The sequence below is a fragment of the Scleropages formosus genome, chromosome 10 (assembly GCF_900964775.1).
Source record: "Scleropages formosus chromosome 10, fSclFor1.1, whole genome shotgun sequence".
Classification (NCBI taxonomy): Eukaryota; Metazoa; Chordata; class Actinopteri; order Osteoglossiformes; family Osteoglossidae; genus Scleropages; species Scleropages formosus.
Genome location: NC_041815.1, coordinates 15,819,765 through 15,839,186, shown reverse-complemented (window position 1 = coordinate 15,839,186; position 19,422 = coordinate 15,819,765). Strand labels below are relative to the sequence as shown.

At 42.2% G+C, this 19,422-nt stretch overlaps 1 protein-coding gene across 2 annotated transcripts; it reads right to left on the bottom strand.

Moving 5' to 3' along the window:
• Positions 1–190: 190 nt before the first annotated feature.
• LOC108928675 (upstream stimulatory factor 1) lies at positions 191–5,793 on the bottom strand. 2 transcript variants are annotated; one of them, XM_018742720.1, is made up of 11 exons: positions 5,754–5,793; positions 5,233–5,312; positions 4,351–4,400; positions 4,131–4,246; positions 3,763–3,876; positions 3,350–3,500; positions 2,928–3,015; positions 2,386–2,444; positions 2,095–2,189; positions 1,891–2,019; positions 191–1,584 (listed from the first exon to the last, which is right to left on the bottom strand). In XM_018742720.1, the coding sequence occupies exons 2-11, from the start codon at positions 5,238–5,240 to the stop codon at positions 1,495–1,497; spliced, it is 900 nt and encodes a 299-aa protein (XP_018598236.1). In that variant the 5' UTR covers positions 5,241–5,312; positions 5,754–5,793; the 3' UTR covers positions 191–1,494. The 2 variants fall into 2 exon arrangements, with proteins under 2 accessions (XP_018598236.1, XP_018598237.1); XM_018742721.1 differs by having other exon boundaries at positions 2,961–3,015.
• Between the last annotated feature and the right edge of the window lie 13,629 nt (positions 5,794–19,422).

Sequence of the window (19,422 nt, the reverse complement as noted above, 5' to 3'; positions counted from 1 at the left end):
AGTGGTTAGTGAAAATGGAAATAAATGGAAAAAAATGCTGCACTTCCCCTACCCCCAATTACTAAAAGCACTGTAATTTTATGAATATTAGTAATATATGCAGTCAAATATAGGACATAAAATACACAATAAGAGTCAAGAAGACAAGGGAGAAGAAATTAGTGAAATTTATTGAACATTAAATAGGTGTGATAAAACAGTACTTTTATGCTGAAGCAGGGTCATGCTTATGAAATCCCTGTCAGGGTTCGGACTCAAGCTGCTGTGTCTCATCTCTGTAAAAAAGATAGCAAGACACTGAAACAAGAGTATAAAAGCAATATAATTTTTTTTTTTTTGCCTTAACCTGGCAGTTATAAAATTAAAGAAATCATATTGGAATTTGTAGCACATACTGAAAATATTACTACAGTAAAATCCAAACAAATGCAGATCTAAAATTAGACTGAAATTGTGCATTACCTTTGCTTGCAACAAATCACTCATTAAATTGCCTTTCTTGAACACCCAACATGAAAATAATAATGGTTGGAACATAACCTGTCAGCAACGTGCAAGCCGTTAAAATATTTATGCCTCACTATGTCCAGTAGTAGAGTGGTGATCTGTATTTTAGCACAGACCGTCCCAGAAACTGACCTTAACAAGTGCCTTTGCTGTCTGACGTTCACGTCCATTGACAGCCAATCTTTCTTGACTTCTTAGTCAACACTGTGGGAGGCAAACCATCTCAGAGGTCACAGCAAACAAGTAGCACACAGAACCTAACCGTAAAATTGCACAAGATACTGATGTACTTGAGAAATGCCGAAAGACATTGGTGCAATCTCCATATGCACAGCACATACAGTATCTAACATTTATTTCTCGCGGCAGTCACTATAGTTATATTGACAACAGACTAACAGCAGTAATCTTAAAAGCACTTGTTCATTCTAATGCCGTGTCTGAATTAATGTGCACTTAAAGGGGTTTTATACAAATAAGGTACCCATACATGTACCCACATAAACAGTTTAGACCTGCTGATAATCAAGGTTAAGGACACATTATTTATCGTAACAAAAAACGTAATAGGTTATATATTTACAACTTCTCAGATGCCAGCTTTTGAACTGTATGTCTTCCCTAAAATATTAAAAAAACCAAATGTAATTTATGTATAACAGTCAAATGGTGTGAAATGTAACAGCTAAAATGGAAAAAGATTATGTACATGAATGAACAGTTCCTTCTGGCCAGACCTGAAATGACGAAGGAACATATGCAGAGCACTGCTGGCCATTAAACTGAAGTCTTTGGGACCAACTGGAAGAATATTTCTTTCAGACAGCCCTTCTCAACATCTTCATCAACTAGTAGAATGAAGCTTTTCTTCTGCTTTGGCCAAAAAGGTGGAACGATGAGGAAACCGTTAAGTTCTTAGTTGCTGTCTTGTTGCATCTTTCAGTGTCCACTGAAGAATAAATGCCCTGTCTTCACTCCTTCTCCTTCTCACTGGGGGTCTACACTCGTTGCTCCCACAAGACCATGCTGTCGCAACTGATTCCTGAGAATTTGATTCTTTGATTTCCAGTCATCTACCTGTGTAATGAAGGAGAGAACCACAATAGATAAAATTAGAGCTAAATCTGTTTAGCACAATAAACAAGATTAACATGACAAAAATTCAGTTCATTTCCTAATTTCAAACCAAAGTATAACCTCAATATAAATTTACTTTTTCAAGTCCACAGAATGAAGCATTAAGTGTACATCAGTGAATGTACGTCAAGAACATGCCATCATTTTACCATGGAAATCAAAAAAGGCCAGCATTTAAAATGTAAATACAAGTTAAAAATAAGAACAAATTATTATTTTTAGAACTGGAGCTTTCATAAGCACTACCTCTTGGCGTAGCAGCTGGTTGTCCATCCTGAGCCTCTCCAGGGTGTTCAGCTCCTCCCCCAATCGCATATTGCTCTGTCGCAGCTCCTGAATGTAGTCACAAGCCTTGGACAGGATGCCTCCTTTACTCTACAAAAGAACAGCCCTATGGTCCACATAAGCAAAAACAGCAGTAAACCCGGAGCCCTTGGGGCAGATGCTTACCTGGCCTGTCTTGGTGGAGTCCATGGTGCAGTCTGGGATGGTCTTGGATAGCTGAACAATCCAGTTATTGATCTTGTCTCTCCGCCTACGTTCAACTAGTAGACAAAAAGATTCCCACTGAAGGTGTCCTGATAACAACTAATTCAAAAAGGTATGATATAATTGGACTGTTTCTGAAAATGTGTACTAGAGAAGACACAAATATGTTACTTCTGAAACTTGAAAGCCTAATATTAACGTCAGTTTCAAATGAACATATTGGTTAGAGCTAATAATGAATTAGTGTCTCACCCTCATTGTGCTGGGCTCTCCTCTTTTCATCTCGAGAGGTTCGTGGTGCTTCAGATTTGCTGTTAAGAAACACAGTACAGTGAGTACAATACCAAAAGCATTCTTATACAGTGTGTCAGTACCACAGCTACCTGAATCCCAATGCACAAGCACAACAGAGACGGTGAATGGAAGAGGAAGCAAGTGTATTTGTTTGCAGTCAGGAATGGCCTAAAGTTGGCATACAGTATAGTGATTAGAGCTGCCACCTTCCACTTCCAGGACCGACATATAATAGCATTCCAACTATGGTATGCTTGAGCATGGTATTCACCCTAAGCTGCTCCAATAAAAAAAATTACTCAACCGTATAAATTGGCAAATGAGTAAGTAGCTTAAAATTATATGGTGCTTAGGAGAAAAGCATTAGCTAAATAAATAAATGTTTATTGTGCAAAACATATTGTAAATATCTACAGAGCTAAACTTGTGAGTGGGAGTAGACCTTCCTAAGAAGCTGCCATCTCTGTGTGGGAACCTGGACGTCGAGGGGGGAACGTTACGTGTTATATGGCTGTGTGCGAGGCGCAATGGACCTCTGGTTGGTTCCAGTGAGCACTTCCTGGGGTGACATCATCACATAGAGCTGCCCTGGGACACACAAAAAAAAATAATAATACATCTACATTTATTCACTTAGACACTTTATTCAAAGCAACTTACAATGGATACTATGCTAAACTATACTATAATATATAAATTAGAGTCACTCACAAATGATCGATCCAGGATATTCAAATATTAACCACTTGACATGGATCCTGGCTCTGGGATACAAACTAAATAACTGTAAATACAAGTTCCTCCTGTAACAGTGGCACTTACCAAGATGTAAAAAAACTCTTTAAATGTATGTGTGAACTTATTCATTAACTAGGCTGCAGTTTAACACATCAGCATTAGGACATGATTCAGCCCACCTCACCTGCTGGTGTGTTCTGACTCAGCAATGTATCTGGGGCCTGCACACTTGTCACCATGGTACCTGGTGTGGCATCAGAGATGGTAGCTGGGTAATAGGTATAATGGGTCTCAGTGCCATCTCCCTCCAGTGTTTCAGACTGTGAGAATACAGCCTGGAACACAGATGGCACATGTGTCCAACACACCGGGTAACACCACACTCCCAAAAGCCTGTCATACTTAGATCATCTGTCTGTACCACAGATGAGCTGTAAACAATCTTTGTCTTGCAGGGTGAAATGCTTTATAATAATCAATTTTCCTGATCTCTGGTATTAAGTAAAATGGAATTTTATACGCTGTAAACATATTGCACAAATCTCATATATACACATGTTCTTATCCCCACAAGTAGGCAAGAATACAACCCTCTACCTGTGTCACTGGCTGTGTCGCTGCAGGAAATCCAGTCACCACACTGACAGCTGCTGTTCCATCAGCCTGTCCTTCCAATTGTCCATCAGACACTTGGATCACCCGGTATGTCACCTGCAGCAGGAGGACAATGTGCACAGAACAAACTTAAGAGAAAACCCCAAGTTCTTAAAACAGACGGAATAACAAAGAAACTGGTGGTTTCTGAGGGATTAAAGAAGCTCACACAGTAAAATCATTTTACAAATACAAGAAGCAGAAAAACATTAACACAAAGAGTAGCAATATATAACATCTAAACCTCTCTGAGTGTGCCCAGTGCACTGTCATTCCGTATCAACCCCATTGGGAGGATGCAGCAACCTTACCTGACCCCCAGCTCCCTCTGTCTTGAACAGGTATTTAATTGGCTGGTCTGATGAGAAAGTGGCTGCTGATTGAATAGTAGCAATAGCTGAAGAGTCCTCTGCAGTAGCTACAGCACCTGAAAAAACAATGACAATTCAGAAAAGTTCCCAGGGACACCTAAATAAGGCTAAAATATATCTAAATAAAAATTATAAAACAATCATTTTTTAGAACCTTTACCTTCTTCAATAACAGGAACATTGCCATCTGGATCTGGACTCTTCTGTTGCCTGGAAAATCAGGTTACAAAAGACAAAAATGTATGTTTTACAACAACAGTTCGACTGAAAAACATTGCACTTAATGAATTACAAAGTTTCGGCTCTATTATTTATTTTCAAATATCTAAAAGAAGATGTATAGCACAGTATTGTTCATGAATTAATTAAACTGACTTCAAAAGTCTGAAAATACAAACAGAAGAGCTAAATCATGATCTCTTAAGTTGATGTAAGGTATAAATGTTCATGATCATCCTCAGATCAATCCTTTACAAAGCCACCGCCGCAATGTAACAAATGTTTACATGTATCTCAAAAGAAACTAACAACACTACTGGGAAGATAGGGTTGCCCAGGGCCTGCTTTGTGGTGTGTCTGGGGTTTGAGTCCCGCTTGGAGTGCCTTGTGACGGACTGGCGTCCCATCCTGGGTGTACCCCTTCCTCCTCCAGCCTTACGCCCCGTGTTGCCGGGTTAGGCTCTGGCTCGCCGCGACCCCACTCGGGACAAGCGGTGTCAGACACTGTGTGTGTGTGTGAGTGTGTGTGTGTGGACTGGGAAGATAATTTGGACTCAGCAATATTCCGGTAAAGCTTTATGCAGCTACCTGCGTGATGCACATCATTGCATATGGTGAAGGAAACAAACTAACTGTATTTAAGAGTCACACATCTGCAGATATGTCTCTTTCTTATAAGGCAATGCACAAATTGTATTTTCTATGAGATGCACATCAACTTGGAGAAAAGCATCTGCTAAATGAATAAATGTAAACACGAAGCTGTAAGTGTGAGATGGAAAAATCATGGCATTTTTCACAAAGATGTGGATTTGGATCTCACCCCTTCATTTCCAGAGAAGGTGTGGCTGGAGCAAGGTGGTCTCTCCTTCACACGGTTTAGAAGTGTGGAACAGAGCAGATCTTCAACAAAACACAAAAATCCAGATATAATAAATTAGCCTTATGGATGTATGGGACAAGCGGTTCTGAAAATGTGTGAAATGTGAAATGGATGTAATTTGTAAATCATCATGGCACATAAACAAAATCATAACTTGTTTAAATAACATTATTATGCTGATGCTGACTCAGTGACTGTCAAATGCAAATGTTGTGGAAGAAGTTTTAAAAGTTCCACTTTGCGTTCAGTTGAAAAATCTGAGTGTCTAACTAAGCTACTATTAGTACTATTTGTATTTTCCTTGTGAGAGAGATGGCAGGCAGCAATACAAATAAGCGAACAGAGAAAACGAACCAGCATGACGCACAGAACTGACTGCACACAAAGACTAAAGAGGAATTTGAAAAGTATTCAATCTCATTACAATAAATAGCATAACAAACAACAGATGTTACACCCACCGTTCCGAATTCCTCCCCCTTGTTTATTAAACGATGGCTTAGTGCGCATGCGCACAGAAACGAAATCGTGGCGACGCTGTTATGTCACTTTTAAGCGACGATCCAGTTGCAAGCATGGAAAGATGTGGTACTTACATGAATAATAAATTTAGAATCGCGATTAAGTTCTAGCGTCAGTTTCTGTACGGTATTTTCAAAAACAGAATAAGTGTGGCTGAAAATGTAATTTGTTACAGTTTTTTTTTTGTTTGACTGCCAACAAGGTTGAATGACAGGCTACTACATCTCAACAACTGAACTGGTCATTTTAACTTTGTGTCTGTGTGTGTATATCGACAAACTTATCGCAGTCATCTTCGTCTGTCTTTCATCGGTGTTTTCACTCAGGCAATTTTTGGGGTTTTCACGCTCATGACATGTACTTGCGCGTCTTTTTTACATGACATGTTTGTATTAGTGGTAAAGTTCATGTTTTTTCTTGAGAATTTCCTCACGATTTTTTTTTTTAAAGATTAATAAAGAAGTATATTTTCTGCCTTGTTACTACGTGTTGCCACTTGATTCATAGGTAAACTTTTAAGCGCGCCAAAGCAGGCTTAAACAGGGTGAAGAAACAGTAGTGCTGCGCTCTGGGTTCGTATGTATGTATGGGGTCAACGACAGCAGCAGGGAACACAGTAGTAGGAGATACAGACGCAAACACAACAAGGAAATGCTGTCGTTCCGATGAGCCCCTTCCTGAAAGAGCTACGCCTCAAGCCACCCTTCCAAACTTGCTTATACCTTTACATTTTTTTCTTAACCTTCTACGCTTATTTATATTTATTTAATTATCGTATGATCGGAAACAGATCTTTAGCAATGTCATAGGCAAGCTTTAAGTTGTAAAATTGGCTTCGTTCGTGTAGCCAGAGTTTAACGTCTGTGTCATCGATGTTCGTCAGATCCGCAGGCGTGGGTGTTGTGTTCCTTTTTGTGAAGTTGCTTGCATGGCAGTAGTGAGACCAGTTTGATGAATTTGAAGAGCGCTTAGCCGTCAGGGACGTTGCCCGGGGGTCACCGGAGCCAGAGGAGGTAGCTTCTTCTCGATCCCCACCTTCTGTCCAACAGGCACTCGCCCCCTTATATAGTCCCTGGCATGTCAGCCCCCCAGCAGTTGAACAACTATTTTCCCCTCTATTCCCATTCTTAACTATTTCCAATGAACATCTTTTCCCGCTCAATCGTGACGCTTCTCAGTAACGCGGGGCCTCTACAATATATAGTGGAGTAAAGATGTGTGTTAGTGTGTATTCTTTGAGATAGAATTAAGGTATTCACAGGAAAATATTAAATATCACGATGAATAAAATGCCCAAATAATTCTGAAAGAGACAGATATTAATTTGTCATTAAAATTTATTAATTGCAGTCATCATTGTAGGAAACAGTATGAAGCTTTCCACCGACGTTGCTAATCCACTTTGTCAGTCGAGATAACAGGACACATAATGTTGATTTACAAACATTCTCAAGGCGGGTGTATTATTTAAAGCGATTATGTTGGGGGTGTTCTCCACAATGAGTTGCATGTATAATTAACAGCAAATCTTATTTCTATGATCTTTTTGCTTCTGATAACTCCTGAGTTTAACACGTTTACTTACAGATAATGTGTACAAGGTGGTACATGTGTAAAATACATCTTGTGTTACTGATGACAGAAATATTCCTTCAAGATATTACATAAACTATATTTCTACAGTGCAAGGATTTTTGCATTTCAGTCTTAAGTATTTCACTCTGTGCTAAAGGAGATTTAAAAATTTTAATGGATGCCCGTGCTAACACAAACTGAATGGCAAATGAAGCGTTCGTTTTACTGACTGTAAACTCTGGAGACCGGAGAAAACCTCTTGTCTTCTTCTTAAGGGACCACATGTAGCAGCATTATGAGAGCCAGTGTTGTCCACAACAGTTTCAGGCTTGGATTGATCAGCAAACCAATAGAAGGGCACATTTTCAGGTTTTCTGGAAAATTAACAAAGACACTTAACCAATGTGGACTAAACCGTTCATCAGACCAAAATTCCTCTGTGTCCTCTCTCCTTTTAGCTGTATGTTCCCTTCCTAGCTGCTTAAACTCCTTTTGTAGTGCTGGTGCATTCATTGTATACCCAAGAACTTATCTCATTTTTTAGGCATCTTCTCATTTTGTTCTTGCTGCTTTGCAAAAGGAGACTAACAAATATAATTTAAACTATATTTACAGATATTACTTACTGTGATTTATATTTATTTTCTTTTGCTCTGTATTCTTTTGCCGTCGGAGTTCACATGTGTAATTTCTTGGCAAACTGATATTCTGCTGAAAGAGAAAGAGGCGACATTTCCCATCTTCTGTGATATTGAGTGAGGTTGTGTTCTTGAAGGATGGGTGTGTTGGCCTGCTAGAGTCATTGCTTCCCATCACCTGGCCCTCCTCTGTTAGGAAGGTGCAGTTGTATTGTGGCGAACCTGAGCAAATTGGGTACCAACAGTCCATCCTCAGCCTCTTGTCATTACGGCAGAAAGTGAACATCCCAAAATCATGTGTCTTCTTTGCAGAAAAGTATGCTGAAAATAAAAAAAAAAAATTCTTATGAGGCTAATCATGTTTTGGGATGTAGGCTTTTATTAACAGCCACCGGTGTCTGCCTTTCTGCTGATGTAATGTACACATTGTATCTTTTATGAGATGTACGTCACTTTGGAGAAAAGCATTGGCTAAATGAATAAATGTAAATGTTTTGAGTTTTGTGATACATGTTGTCCACTGATAAGAGAATGTGCGTTCTCGAGAGCTCATGAAACCCTGACAGGTTTAAATCTTGAATGATCACTGGTAAGTCAAATTTTAAATAAAAGAAGAGAAAAAGCTCTCCGTCTGCCGGGAGATAATTAAATATCATAGGGTATTGGATTAGAAACCTCTCCTGTTGTATGTTTTATCTTCCAAGAGACAATGAGGAGCCAGAATCAGCACTATATTTCTTACCAAAGTGCAGGAGAAAGAGGGTTGAGAGGACATTTGTCACTGTGTATCTCCTCCAAGTCATGACCTGGGAGAAAGTAAGGAGGTTCAGCCATGAGAGCTCAGGCAGGACTTTTACGACTCCTCAAACTCATTGCACAGGAGCGCCATTCTACCACAAATCATCCATTATGACCAAAAACAAACCGAGAGTTGACTTTTGCATTTCCATTTTGCCCACAGAATTCAGTAGATATGAGAACCACTACATTTCATGCAGGTGAGATCAGGTACTTTTAGAATTGTTTATTTTTCCAGATATCCATTCGAGATGCAAAATTTTATTCTGATCTTTTCCTCATTTATATACACACTCAACATGCTTGCAGTGGAGTTCTTAGTATTAAATAAATTCACTCCATAACTGCTGCAAGTACTTACTCACATGCTGCACACATGCTATACTGCACATATATAAAATACAGTTATTATGACTGTCTTGTTCAACAAGTTGCTTTTGTGTGCATAGAAAGAATTTCTGCCTTACCTCCGTTGGTAACTGTATTAGGTGATTGCAGAGTACGCGCTTATTGCCGACAATTTGCAGGGTGAAGAGTGTGGAGGCCAGAAATGAAGCAAGCACCAATGTTGTGGGTAGGGCATGAGGAGGAAGGAGTGAGCAGGGAGGGCGGGGGACCAGTGTTGATTTCACGTCTAATCAGGTTGCTCCTATTCCAACCCACAATTATAATGAGAATCCTCATGAAGAGCCAAGACAAAAAACTCTTCACAATAAGAGCACTGCTTTTACTGCCTCAATATAATTTAACTTTTGAACAATTTTGTTGTCAATGTAAGGAGAAAAAATGGCGTGGGACACGACGCAGGAGACAGCCATGACGTGCTCGTGCTCTTTTTATTTAATTGTGTCGCAGACAGTGGAACGGGTCATGGTGGAGGGAGTGGAGGAAAGAGGGGAACAGGGAACAGCTACGGAGAAGGGGAGTCTCGTTGGGCGTGTGGGTTTGTGCGGGGTCGTCGGGGTTCTTTGCGCTGTGTGCATCATGCATCCGTCTGCTCTGTCTCTGGTTCACTTTCTGGCTCCATCTCCGTCATTCACTGTTGGGCACAGGGGTTAAAATAGAGTTGGTTACTAGCGCGCCAGTGTGGCGAGTCCTTTCCGCTTTCCTCCCCCGCCTCCGGCAGCCCAGGCGCACCACAAATGGGTTCACTGAACTAAATGAAATTTGATTTTTTTGTACCGTATGCAGTTTGATGGGGTTTTTTTTGTTTGTCTTTTAATTTCACACTTAGTAAATGTATTGTTTCTGTGGGTCTATAAAAGGGATCATTTGGACATTCATTTTTGTGACATAGAAAATACGATTGCCTTTGCCCTGTACTATGATTCTATCGGAATCTTGTTTTCTTGCTGCAAAAAGCACATTTTATGCAACAAAAGTGTGATTTGCTTCATGGCTGATATCTCCTATATCCACCCCAAAATAATTTTTCCGGTCTCATGTCTTGTTTGCCACAGTGTCTTCATTGTCCATTGGGTTCCTGTGGGTTTCCAAATTGTCTATATCTATGTTACTGAGCATGTCTGTGCCAACAGTAGTTCTTTGATGGGGCCCAGTCTTGCTGGCTGCTCTTTGTTTGGGATATGTACTTTCCCTTCTCTCTCTAGTGAATTTCAAATTTGTTTCCAAGTACTTGTTCCATTATGTATTGAACCATTATGGACCTCATATTATAATTCATGACTTGTTTTAGAGACAACAACAATGCACTTGAAGTTCTTTCTAATGGGGGTGGGATGTTTTCATGTTGATGGATTCGGGTAGCAAGCATTCTGAATGCCACAGCCTAGGTTAAATTAGCACAAACTCAATGCCATCAGATTAAACTTTGAGTCTGGACAGTTCTGTGATGGAGAAGGGAAAGAACAAGAAATGTCTATGGAAATGTTAGTTATGAAAAAAATTTATTTTTTGATATTTATTTTTATTTATCAGATATTAATCATGGTTTAAATCTATGCGAACTAACTAAAAATCCAGTTTGTCTTAATAGAAATGTTTGTTTTTATCAGTTTTAATTCATGTAATTTAGAGAAATAATGTATATAATTTCAGGTATTATTAATTGGGAACAGCTGGTAGTGTAGTACTCAGCACTACTGCCTCTGGATCCAAAGGTTGCAGATTTGACCCCCACCTCTGGCTGTAGCACCCTTGAGTAAGGTACTTACCCTAAAATTGCTCCTGTAAAATTAACCAGCTCTATAAATAGGTAAATAACCATAACATTAACACTGTAAGTTCCTTTGGAGAAAAATATCAGCTAAATGTAATTAACATGTAACATACCTTTGTGCAAAGTGATTTTTAATTGTAGATAAACTGCACTAAACTACTTACAAGTTTCTTCAAATCCTCACAGCAGTGCAATGCAAACCACATAATAACACCAGAGGCTGTTTTTGAGTTAACAGTCCAGCTGGAATACATGCCTTTGGACTGTGAGAGGAAACCAGAGCATCCAGAGGAAACACAGGAACTCCCCACAAACTCCCCCCAGATCAAACCTTTGCCCAGTGGTGCAGCCCAGGCACTGCGATGCACTGGCACCACCAATTGGCCACCACACCATGTGACTTTAATCTGCCTGAGGAAGTATGTGAATTTGAGTGTGTATTTATGCGGTAACAAGAACCTTTTCATTGTCTTTTTGTGGCTACCTGTGTTGGTGCTACTTGTGTTCACACCCTATAATGGACTCTTGTGTTTCATATTAAACAAAATCTGAGGATAAAACCTTAACTGCAGGAAAAGGAAAAAAAAAATAGGTTACTGTGAAATGATGCAATAAAGGTAATAAAAACATTTCATTCTTCAGGTTCTGTACCAGGATTTTGAATTGCAATAGTAGGTTTTGTCATAAACCAATTGACATGGATGGTTTTAAAAAAAGGCCTAGGCCCATCTGTCTCTATTTCAGTTGAGTATCTTAAATGTTGCTTACATCTGTAGAACAGAAGGTGAAATTGAAATGGGGCCAAATTAGTGACCAGAGAGACTGTCACAGGAGTTCCTCAGGGTGGTTCCAAATGATCGGTTAATGGCCAAAACATAGAAGCCCAAATACCAGGAAAGGGAAGGAAGAGAAATAGGTGGAGTCGCAACAGAGACAGAGATGTGAGGTGAAAAATGAAATTAAAAGACAGATAAAATGCTGTTAAAATTATTATTCATTATTTTTTTTCGTGTACATGTACATCTCACAGAAAAATACAATGAGTGCACTACATCAACAGAAAAAGAGATGTAAAATATCAGTAAATTATATTTTCAGTTGCTCATTGATTGATAATTTTTACGTTAATGTTATTGGGGGCGGGGGGTGTGGTGGCGCAGTGGGTTGGACCACAGTCCTGCTCTCCGGTGGGTCTGGGGTTCGAGTCCCGCTTGGGGTGCCTTGCGACGGACTGGCGTCCCGTCCTGGGTGTGTCCCCTCCCCCTCTGGCCTTACACCCTGTGTTACTGGGTAGGCTCCAGTTCCCCGCAACCCCGTATGGGACAAGCGGTTCAGAAAATGTGTGTGTGTGTGTGTGTGTGTTATTGGGGGCGCAGTGGGCTTGGCCAGGTCCCGCTCTCTGGTGGGTCTGGGGTTCGAGTCCTGCTTGGGGTGCCTTGCGGCAGACTGGCATCCCGTCCTGGGAGTGTCCCCCTCCAGCTATGCGCTCTGTGTTGCCGAGTTAGGCTCCAGCTCACAATGACCCCGTATGGGACAAGCTGTTTCAGACAGTGTGTGCGATATTAATGTTATTGTTTTAGATATTATTCACTTGCTTGCCGTCCTTAACCACTCATCCAGGGCAGTTCAGAGTGGTCCAGAGCATATCTTGGAATCACCGGATACAGCTTACATGGGATGGCAGCAGCAGAGTGGCCAAGCACACACACACTCACTCACACGCTGTGGGTAATTTCGGGTCACCAGTACACCTGAAACACATGTCTTTGGATTGTGGAAGGAAATTCACACAAACAAAGGGACAACAGGCAAACTCCACCTACCTGAGCTGAATTCGAACCTACGACCAAACAGCCCAGATGCTGTGGGGCATCTCTGTGCTATCATTCTGCATTATTGTTTACTGATTAAAGAATAGTTGTTTTTTCCGATATTGTTTTTAATTTTTGTTAGGAATGATCGATTACTTATTTTCACATCACTTCGCACTCTCTGTTCTCCATGCCAGCATGCTGACAACTAAATGACAGAACAATAACAAACAACTCTGGATGTAAGAGGAACTCATCCTTTATTGTCCTTTATGTACAGGATGTTCCATAATTGGCAACTTGTTTTATACCAGTGCCACTTAAATTTACTACAAGATCTGGCTGATAAATGGTTCATAAACAGATAAACCTAGCTAATCTTATAGGCATTTTTGCATTTCCTATAATAAAATATTAACTCTTTTTGAAGATAAATGACAAATAACACAAAAATAACAGCAGTGCACTGTCTTGTATTGCTATTCTTATCTTAATAATATTGCTGTTCTTAATTGGCATGCAAATCATTCCATTCTTTTGAGGAGTTCTGTCATTGGAAGCATTCACAAGTGCAATGTGTAGGGACTAACAACAAGGTTAGATAGCTATACCAAGTAGTGAGCAGATCGTGCTGGTAGCACTGAACTGGCTAATATGCAATCAGAGGTCCCAGCAGCACAGGAAGTGAGATGACAGTCAGAAGCAGACTTGGCTTCCCTTGAAATACAAAATCAGCAGCAGAGCAGGGTGGAAGGGTCTCTGTAGAGAAACACATACACAGATCATTAATCTTTGATATATTAATATTTATGCATTTAGTTGACGGGGGGGGGGGGGGGGGGGGGGGTGCAGCGGGTTTGACCAGGTCCTGCTCTCTGGTGGGTCTGGGGTTTGAGTCCCGCTTGGGGTGCCATGTGACGGAGTGGGGTCAGTGGGGTGTGTCCCCTCCCCCCTCCAGCCTTCCCCACTCTGCTGCCGGGTTGGGCTCCGGCTCCCCGCGACTCCAAATGGAAGAAGTGGTTCAGATGGTGCGCGTGTGCACTTAGCTAACACTTTCTTCTCCTAAGTGACTTACAATTATTTACACAGCTGGGTAATTTTACTTGAGCAATTTAGGGTAAATACCATGCTCAGGGGTACGACAGCTGGAGGTCCAAATCAAACCTGCCGCCTTTAGATCCAAAGGCAGTAACATTAAACCATGACGCTACCAGGTGTCCCAGACATATATACACCTAGTTCTTCACTACTCTCTGGAAAAGCGGTTAAGATTCTCAGGTCCTCAGATGAGTTTAGCTACATATACTTTTAAACCCCAAGTGCAGAGTGTCACAAACCCTAGGAGGCATATTCCAGTGGTGCAGCTGGACTAGTCTTCCACCAAGTCCCAACATCAACACTGGGGCTGATCCCATTAGCAACTGTGAATTTATACTCTGTGTGCTCACTTTAGTTTCACAGATCTCCCAGTCCATTTCAGTGTGTATATTCCCCAGTACCAGTTTTTATTTGTGTTCACTTTCCCTTGTACCAAACTCCGCAACTGCATCCACCACCATTGCTGTCCCCTTGTTGTTGTGCTACAAATATAATTGTTGTCTTACTATAGGTTTGGTTAATATGAATTCCAAATGCTACAACCCAGTGTGAATTATAACAACATCAAATATTTATTCACCTTAATAATACTGTAAGAAGACTTTTAAAAAGCAAAATAATAAATGTTCATTCTCATGTAGTCACATCATGGCAAAGGGAAACATAACTTAAAATGAGTCACTTCTGATCAGCTATATTATGCACATTATGCAACTCTTACACCCCTGTGAAATCTCACCCCTCTGTGGGCTTGCACTCGGTGGGTTTACTCACTAATGTGTAAGGCCATGCTCTTCTTCTGCATGTCAGATTGCCGCAGCTGGCAGGTGTATGTGCTGGCCTTCTCGGTTATGTTGGCCACTGTGAGGCGACACACATTTGGCTGATGCCACATCACATTGATCTGCTTGCTCATCTCAGGTATCAACAGGTCACCGGGGTCAGTGGAGCCCAGCAGCTTTCCATCCTGCAGAAACTGGCAGTGGGACTGGGTAGTACTGTTGCTCAGCACAAATATGCAGTCCATCTGCAGGTTTTTTTCCTGAGTGAGGCAGGGCTGAAGGTCCTGCTCACTCACAGCTGGTGTCAGGGTTGATGTCAAGGCCACAGAAAGACCTGGAGCATGGGGAACATTGCATCTTCCAATGAACACCAGCCTAGTATTTTTTTCTCCACAGTCTTGTGGCTGCTAACATTGCAAACAATACGAAACTGGCTTTTAAAACAGTTTTCTTAAAGTGTCACATCACGCACGGTTCCCTAAACTGTCTCTAATGAAAGGATGAGGTCATTCTTACCGAGTATGAGAGCTTTCCACATGCACAGAAAGCGTTCCATAGCGCCTCAACAGCCTGCACCTACAGGACAAATGACAAAAGCGTTTAAATGACTGAAATAAGGTCACTGAGTAGAGTAGTCAAATACATCATCCATGGATTTAACTAACTTCAAAAAATAATACAGCAACAACATGTGTTTAGGTTATAGCAACAGGTAACATACCATAGATATACAGTAACCCACATAAGAGGGGATGACAAGGATTACCAATATATAGGACATCACTCTTTCCAAAATAATTCAGACTGGATTAACGAGTTATTCCAGAGAGGATCCTATAAATGGAAAGGTTGATTTGGTACAAGAATGAAATTTAGGGACGTGTAAACTGCCCTGTTTAAAGTCGGTTAAGGAGTAAGGGTGATAACATGATTCATATATAAAGAAGTTCCAACAGGATGTCCCTAACGCTAGTAAAAACGTATCTTTAACATTGATTGAAAAAAAGGCTACAGCATAGAGGCTCCGCTATTCTTTATAACATGCAGTCATAACGGTACGAGTTAGTGACCCAATAGCGCCATTCATTCATTCATTCATTCATTCACTATATTATGCAGCCCTGCGTGTACATCATCATGTAGAATCAGTAAATCAAGACTCAACTTGTGTACTCTGTAAGATGAGCTTTTCGTATTCACGAGAAGAATAACAGGAGGATTCGGAAAAGCAATGTCGAAATGGATCCAGGGGAATGGATTCAAAGAGAGCTCACACACACCCACGCGCCCACGATCAGGTCGGTTTACGCAGCGTGGGAAGGAAGCGCGCGCGACCAGAAACCAAGATGGTGAACGGTCTCCAAGAGCCAAGAATCCCGCACCAATGCAGTAGTACTAGCGGCAGCGCGATCGGGCGGTCCGGGAGACGAAACCGAATCATTTTGTCATGACATCCCTCCTACCTGTGGTCGCTGCAGCGGGTGCAATTAGGTCTAATGGAGCTGAAGGGCAGACGGCGCAGATGTGTGTGTGTGCGGAGCGGCTGGAAACAGGAGACTCCAGTGGGGGCGGCGGCTGGTTGGTCCGCTGCCTTGGGCGTTGTCCTTTCCACTCGCACACTGTCTGTACTGCGTCTGCTGTATGTCACTGCTTCGGACTGAGCGGAATTCGCACCTCGTGGCGGGATAAGTTCGCATATTTCACACACATTCCTTTACAGTTAGTTAGTTACACACTGCGATTGTCGAAACGGGGCGCGAATCCGCAACAGTGCGAGAAAGAACAAAATCTGTCGCAAATTCTTGGACAGATTCTCCCGACACAACATTTTTAGACTGATTTCATGGTGAAATATACAGTGTATATGTGATTGTTTACATGGAATTATAATTGTGTAAATACAGTGTGTTTCCGGCGTGAACTGAAACCGATAAATAAAATGTGTTTCTCTTCTACCACATAAGCATTTGTGGCACCGGTAAGAAAAAAAATTAAAGCTCCGTCACGACACGCTCTGGCTCTGTGGCTGTGTGTGAAGGTGTGTCCGGACACGCGCTGACGCCACACACTCACTTGTCAGTCGCGTGGCACTGAACACTTTTGCACTGATTTGCGTGGAGCGGAATTCAGCGGAAGGGCTCGAGAAAGCACTAGAATGCAGGTTCCCGGAGAATGGATATGATGGTCTTAACACCCTCTCCCACATCTTATTATTTTTTGTTTCTGTCTCGGGTCGCTTTATGGGTTATTTTCTTTTAACTGATATTTCTGAGCCAACAGCACAGAGAAGCAAAAAACGGTACTGAAAACTACATGTGCAGTTGCAACAAATGGGCTGAGCATTTCTGTGATGTATGATGTCTAAATAATACATGATGGAAATTATAAGTGGGGGGTTGGCCCAGGTCCTGCTCTCCAGTGGGGCTGGGGTTCAAGTCCCGCTTGGGGTGTCTTGCGATGGACTGGTGCCCCATCCTGGGCATGACCCTGACCCTGCCCCTCCCCCCGCCCTGTGTTGCCAGGCTAAGCTCTGGCTCCCCGCAACCCCGTATGGGACAAGCGGTTTCAGATGGTGTGTGTGGTTACAAGTGTTTGCACAGAATGCTAATAGCTTTGGTACTGCTTGGTTCAGAGCTCGAGTTCCTAGACATTAGCAGAGATGAGGTAATACCAATCAATCACACCATTTACTGTTAGCTGGAAATGGAAGCCCCTGAAGCCATTAGAATGGGTGGTGCTGGGGCTGGAGGGTTGGACAGGAAACATACAGTATGCTGAAAGCAATTGCTTTGAACAGTAACATTATTATCTTCCTTTAGCTGATACCTTTGTCAAATGCAACCCATTTAGAAATGCAGCTTTGAAACAACATTGATGTAACCATTTGTATAGCAGGATATTCGTACTGTATCAGTTCAGGGTTAGTACCTCAGTCTAGGGGAGGCGCGGTGGCGCATTGGGTTTGACCAGGTCCTGCTCTCTGGTGGGTCTGGGTTTTGAGTCCTGCTTTGGGTGCCTTGCGACGGACTGGCGTCCCGTCCTGGGTGTGTCCCCTCCCCCTCCAGCCTTACGCCCTGCATTGCCAGGTCAGGCTCCTGCTCCCTGCGACCCTGCATGGGACGAGTGGTTTCAGACAATGTGTGTGTGTGTGTGTGTGTGCGTGTGTGTGTGTGTGTGTATACCTTGATCAAGGAACCTACAGCAGGCGTGAGATTCAAGCCAGCGACTATCAGGTTGTAAGAGAACCGCCCTAACCAGGACACTGCCTATTACCCAAATGTGTAAGCTATAACATATAAGACAACCACTGCTATAGAATCCAATTTTATTAGGTTATACTGTGAGAGGTAAAGGATCATTACATTCATCTTATTCAGTGTGCGTTACTACTCAGGGGGGTGTGTGGTGGCGCCGCTGGTTTAGTGTCCCATCCTGGGTGTGTCCCCCTCCCCCTTCAGCCTTGCACCCTGTGTGGCCGGCTAGTCTCCGACCCATTCGGGACAAGCGGTTCTTGACCTTGGTTGGAGTTGATTGGCTCTACTCAGCCGCTTTTCAACTGGAACCACAAGGGGGCGCTTATCCTACTACGTATAGGCACCCATGCGGTCACATTTATTCACTTAGCTGACGCTTTTTGCCCCCCCCATAGACTTACATTACTTACATTATCTAGCTGTCTACAATTGTTTACCCAATAATTTCGTGTGAGTGCATTACTCAAAGATACGACATTGAGAAGGGGATTCAAACCTGCTACCTCAGTTCACACACGGACACTGGAGCGCTGAGGTTTTACTATCTCATGAGTTGCAACACTGGGCTCTGAAGCAAGACGACCTGCGTGGGGGTTCAGCCGATGTCGACATCAGCTGTGTACCTTATACACACGACGTGGGAGGCTACAGTGCATTATGGTTCCAACAGCGTTCCTATCATAGTCCCGAACAGTTATTTACATAATCGTACAGAAGTGTTTGTGCGCTGTCACTTTTGACTCAGAGAAGCAACAACTGCGTTACTTCACACTGTGCGCCAGAATGGTGGGCGGGGCGAGGGGACGTGTCCCTCCGAACCCCATCACCCCCCGCCGTATTTTATAGGACCCCCTCCCCGCCGCCACTAAGTAACACGTTGTAACGCTGCTGAAAAAGAAGGTACGGTTCACATGTGGTGTCTTACATTTACATTTACATTCATTCATTTAGCAGATGCTTTGTCCAAAGCGACGTACATCTCAGCAAAAGTACAATTTATGCATTAGATTAAGAGAAGGAGACATAGCTGCAGACATAAAAGTCTCAAGAAACCTAGTTTGTTCCCTACCACATGGCACCGAGGTTCATCGTTCGAGTAGGTGCATAAGATACAGGATAGACAAATCCTGATACCCTCAACCCTCCCACCAATTTTTTTTTTTTTTAATATAAGATACACAAATGAGCAAGTACAATGCCAGAGTAATGACTGAATCAAAGTTGTATCTGGGGATGCTTATGGAGTTACGCTGCATGAACAGTTACACCATAAATGAGCTGGAGAGATCTTGGGCGAAGTGGATCTGGAAAAGGTGGGTTTTCAGAACCTTCTTGAAAATAGACAAGAGTTTCCGCAGTTCTGAGTGAGACGGGAATGTCATTCCACCACAACGGACCCAGAACCGAGAACCTCCGAGCTTTGCCTTTTGTGCGCAGGACCACCAAGCGAGCAGAAGTAGATGAGCGAAGGGG

Coding starts and splice junctions, on each gene's coding strand:
- LOC108928675 (XM_018742720.1), bottom strand. Junction 4,247..4,350: donor TGTTCCTGTTATTGAAGAAG/GTAAAGGTTCTA, acceptor TTGTTTTTTCAG/GTGCTGTAGCTACTGCAGAG. Junction 3,877..4,130: donor CAGAGGGAGCTGGGGGTCAG/GTAAGGTTGCTG, acceptor CTCCTGCTGCAG/GTGACATACCGGGTGATCCA.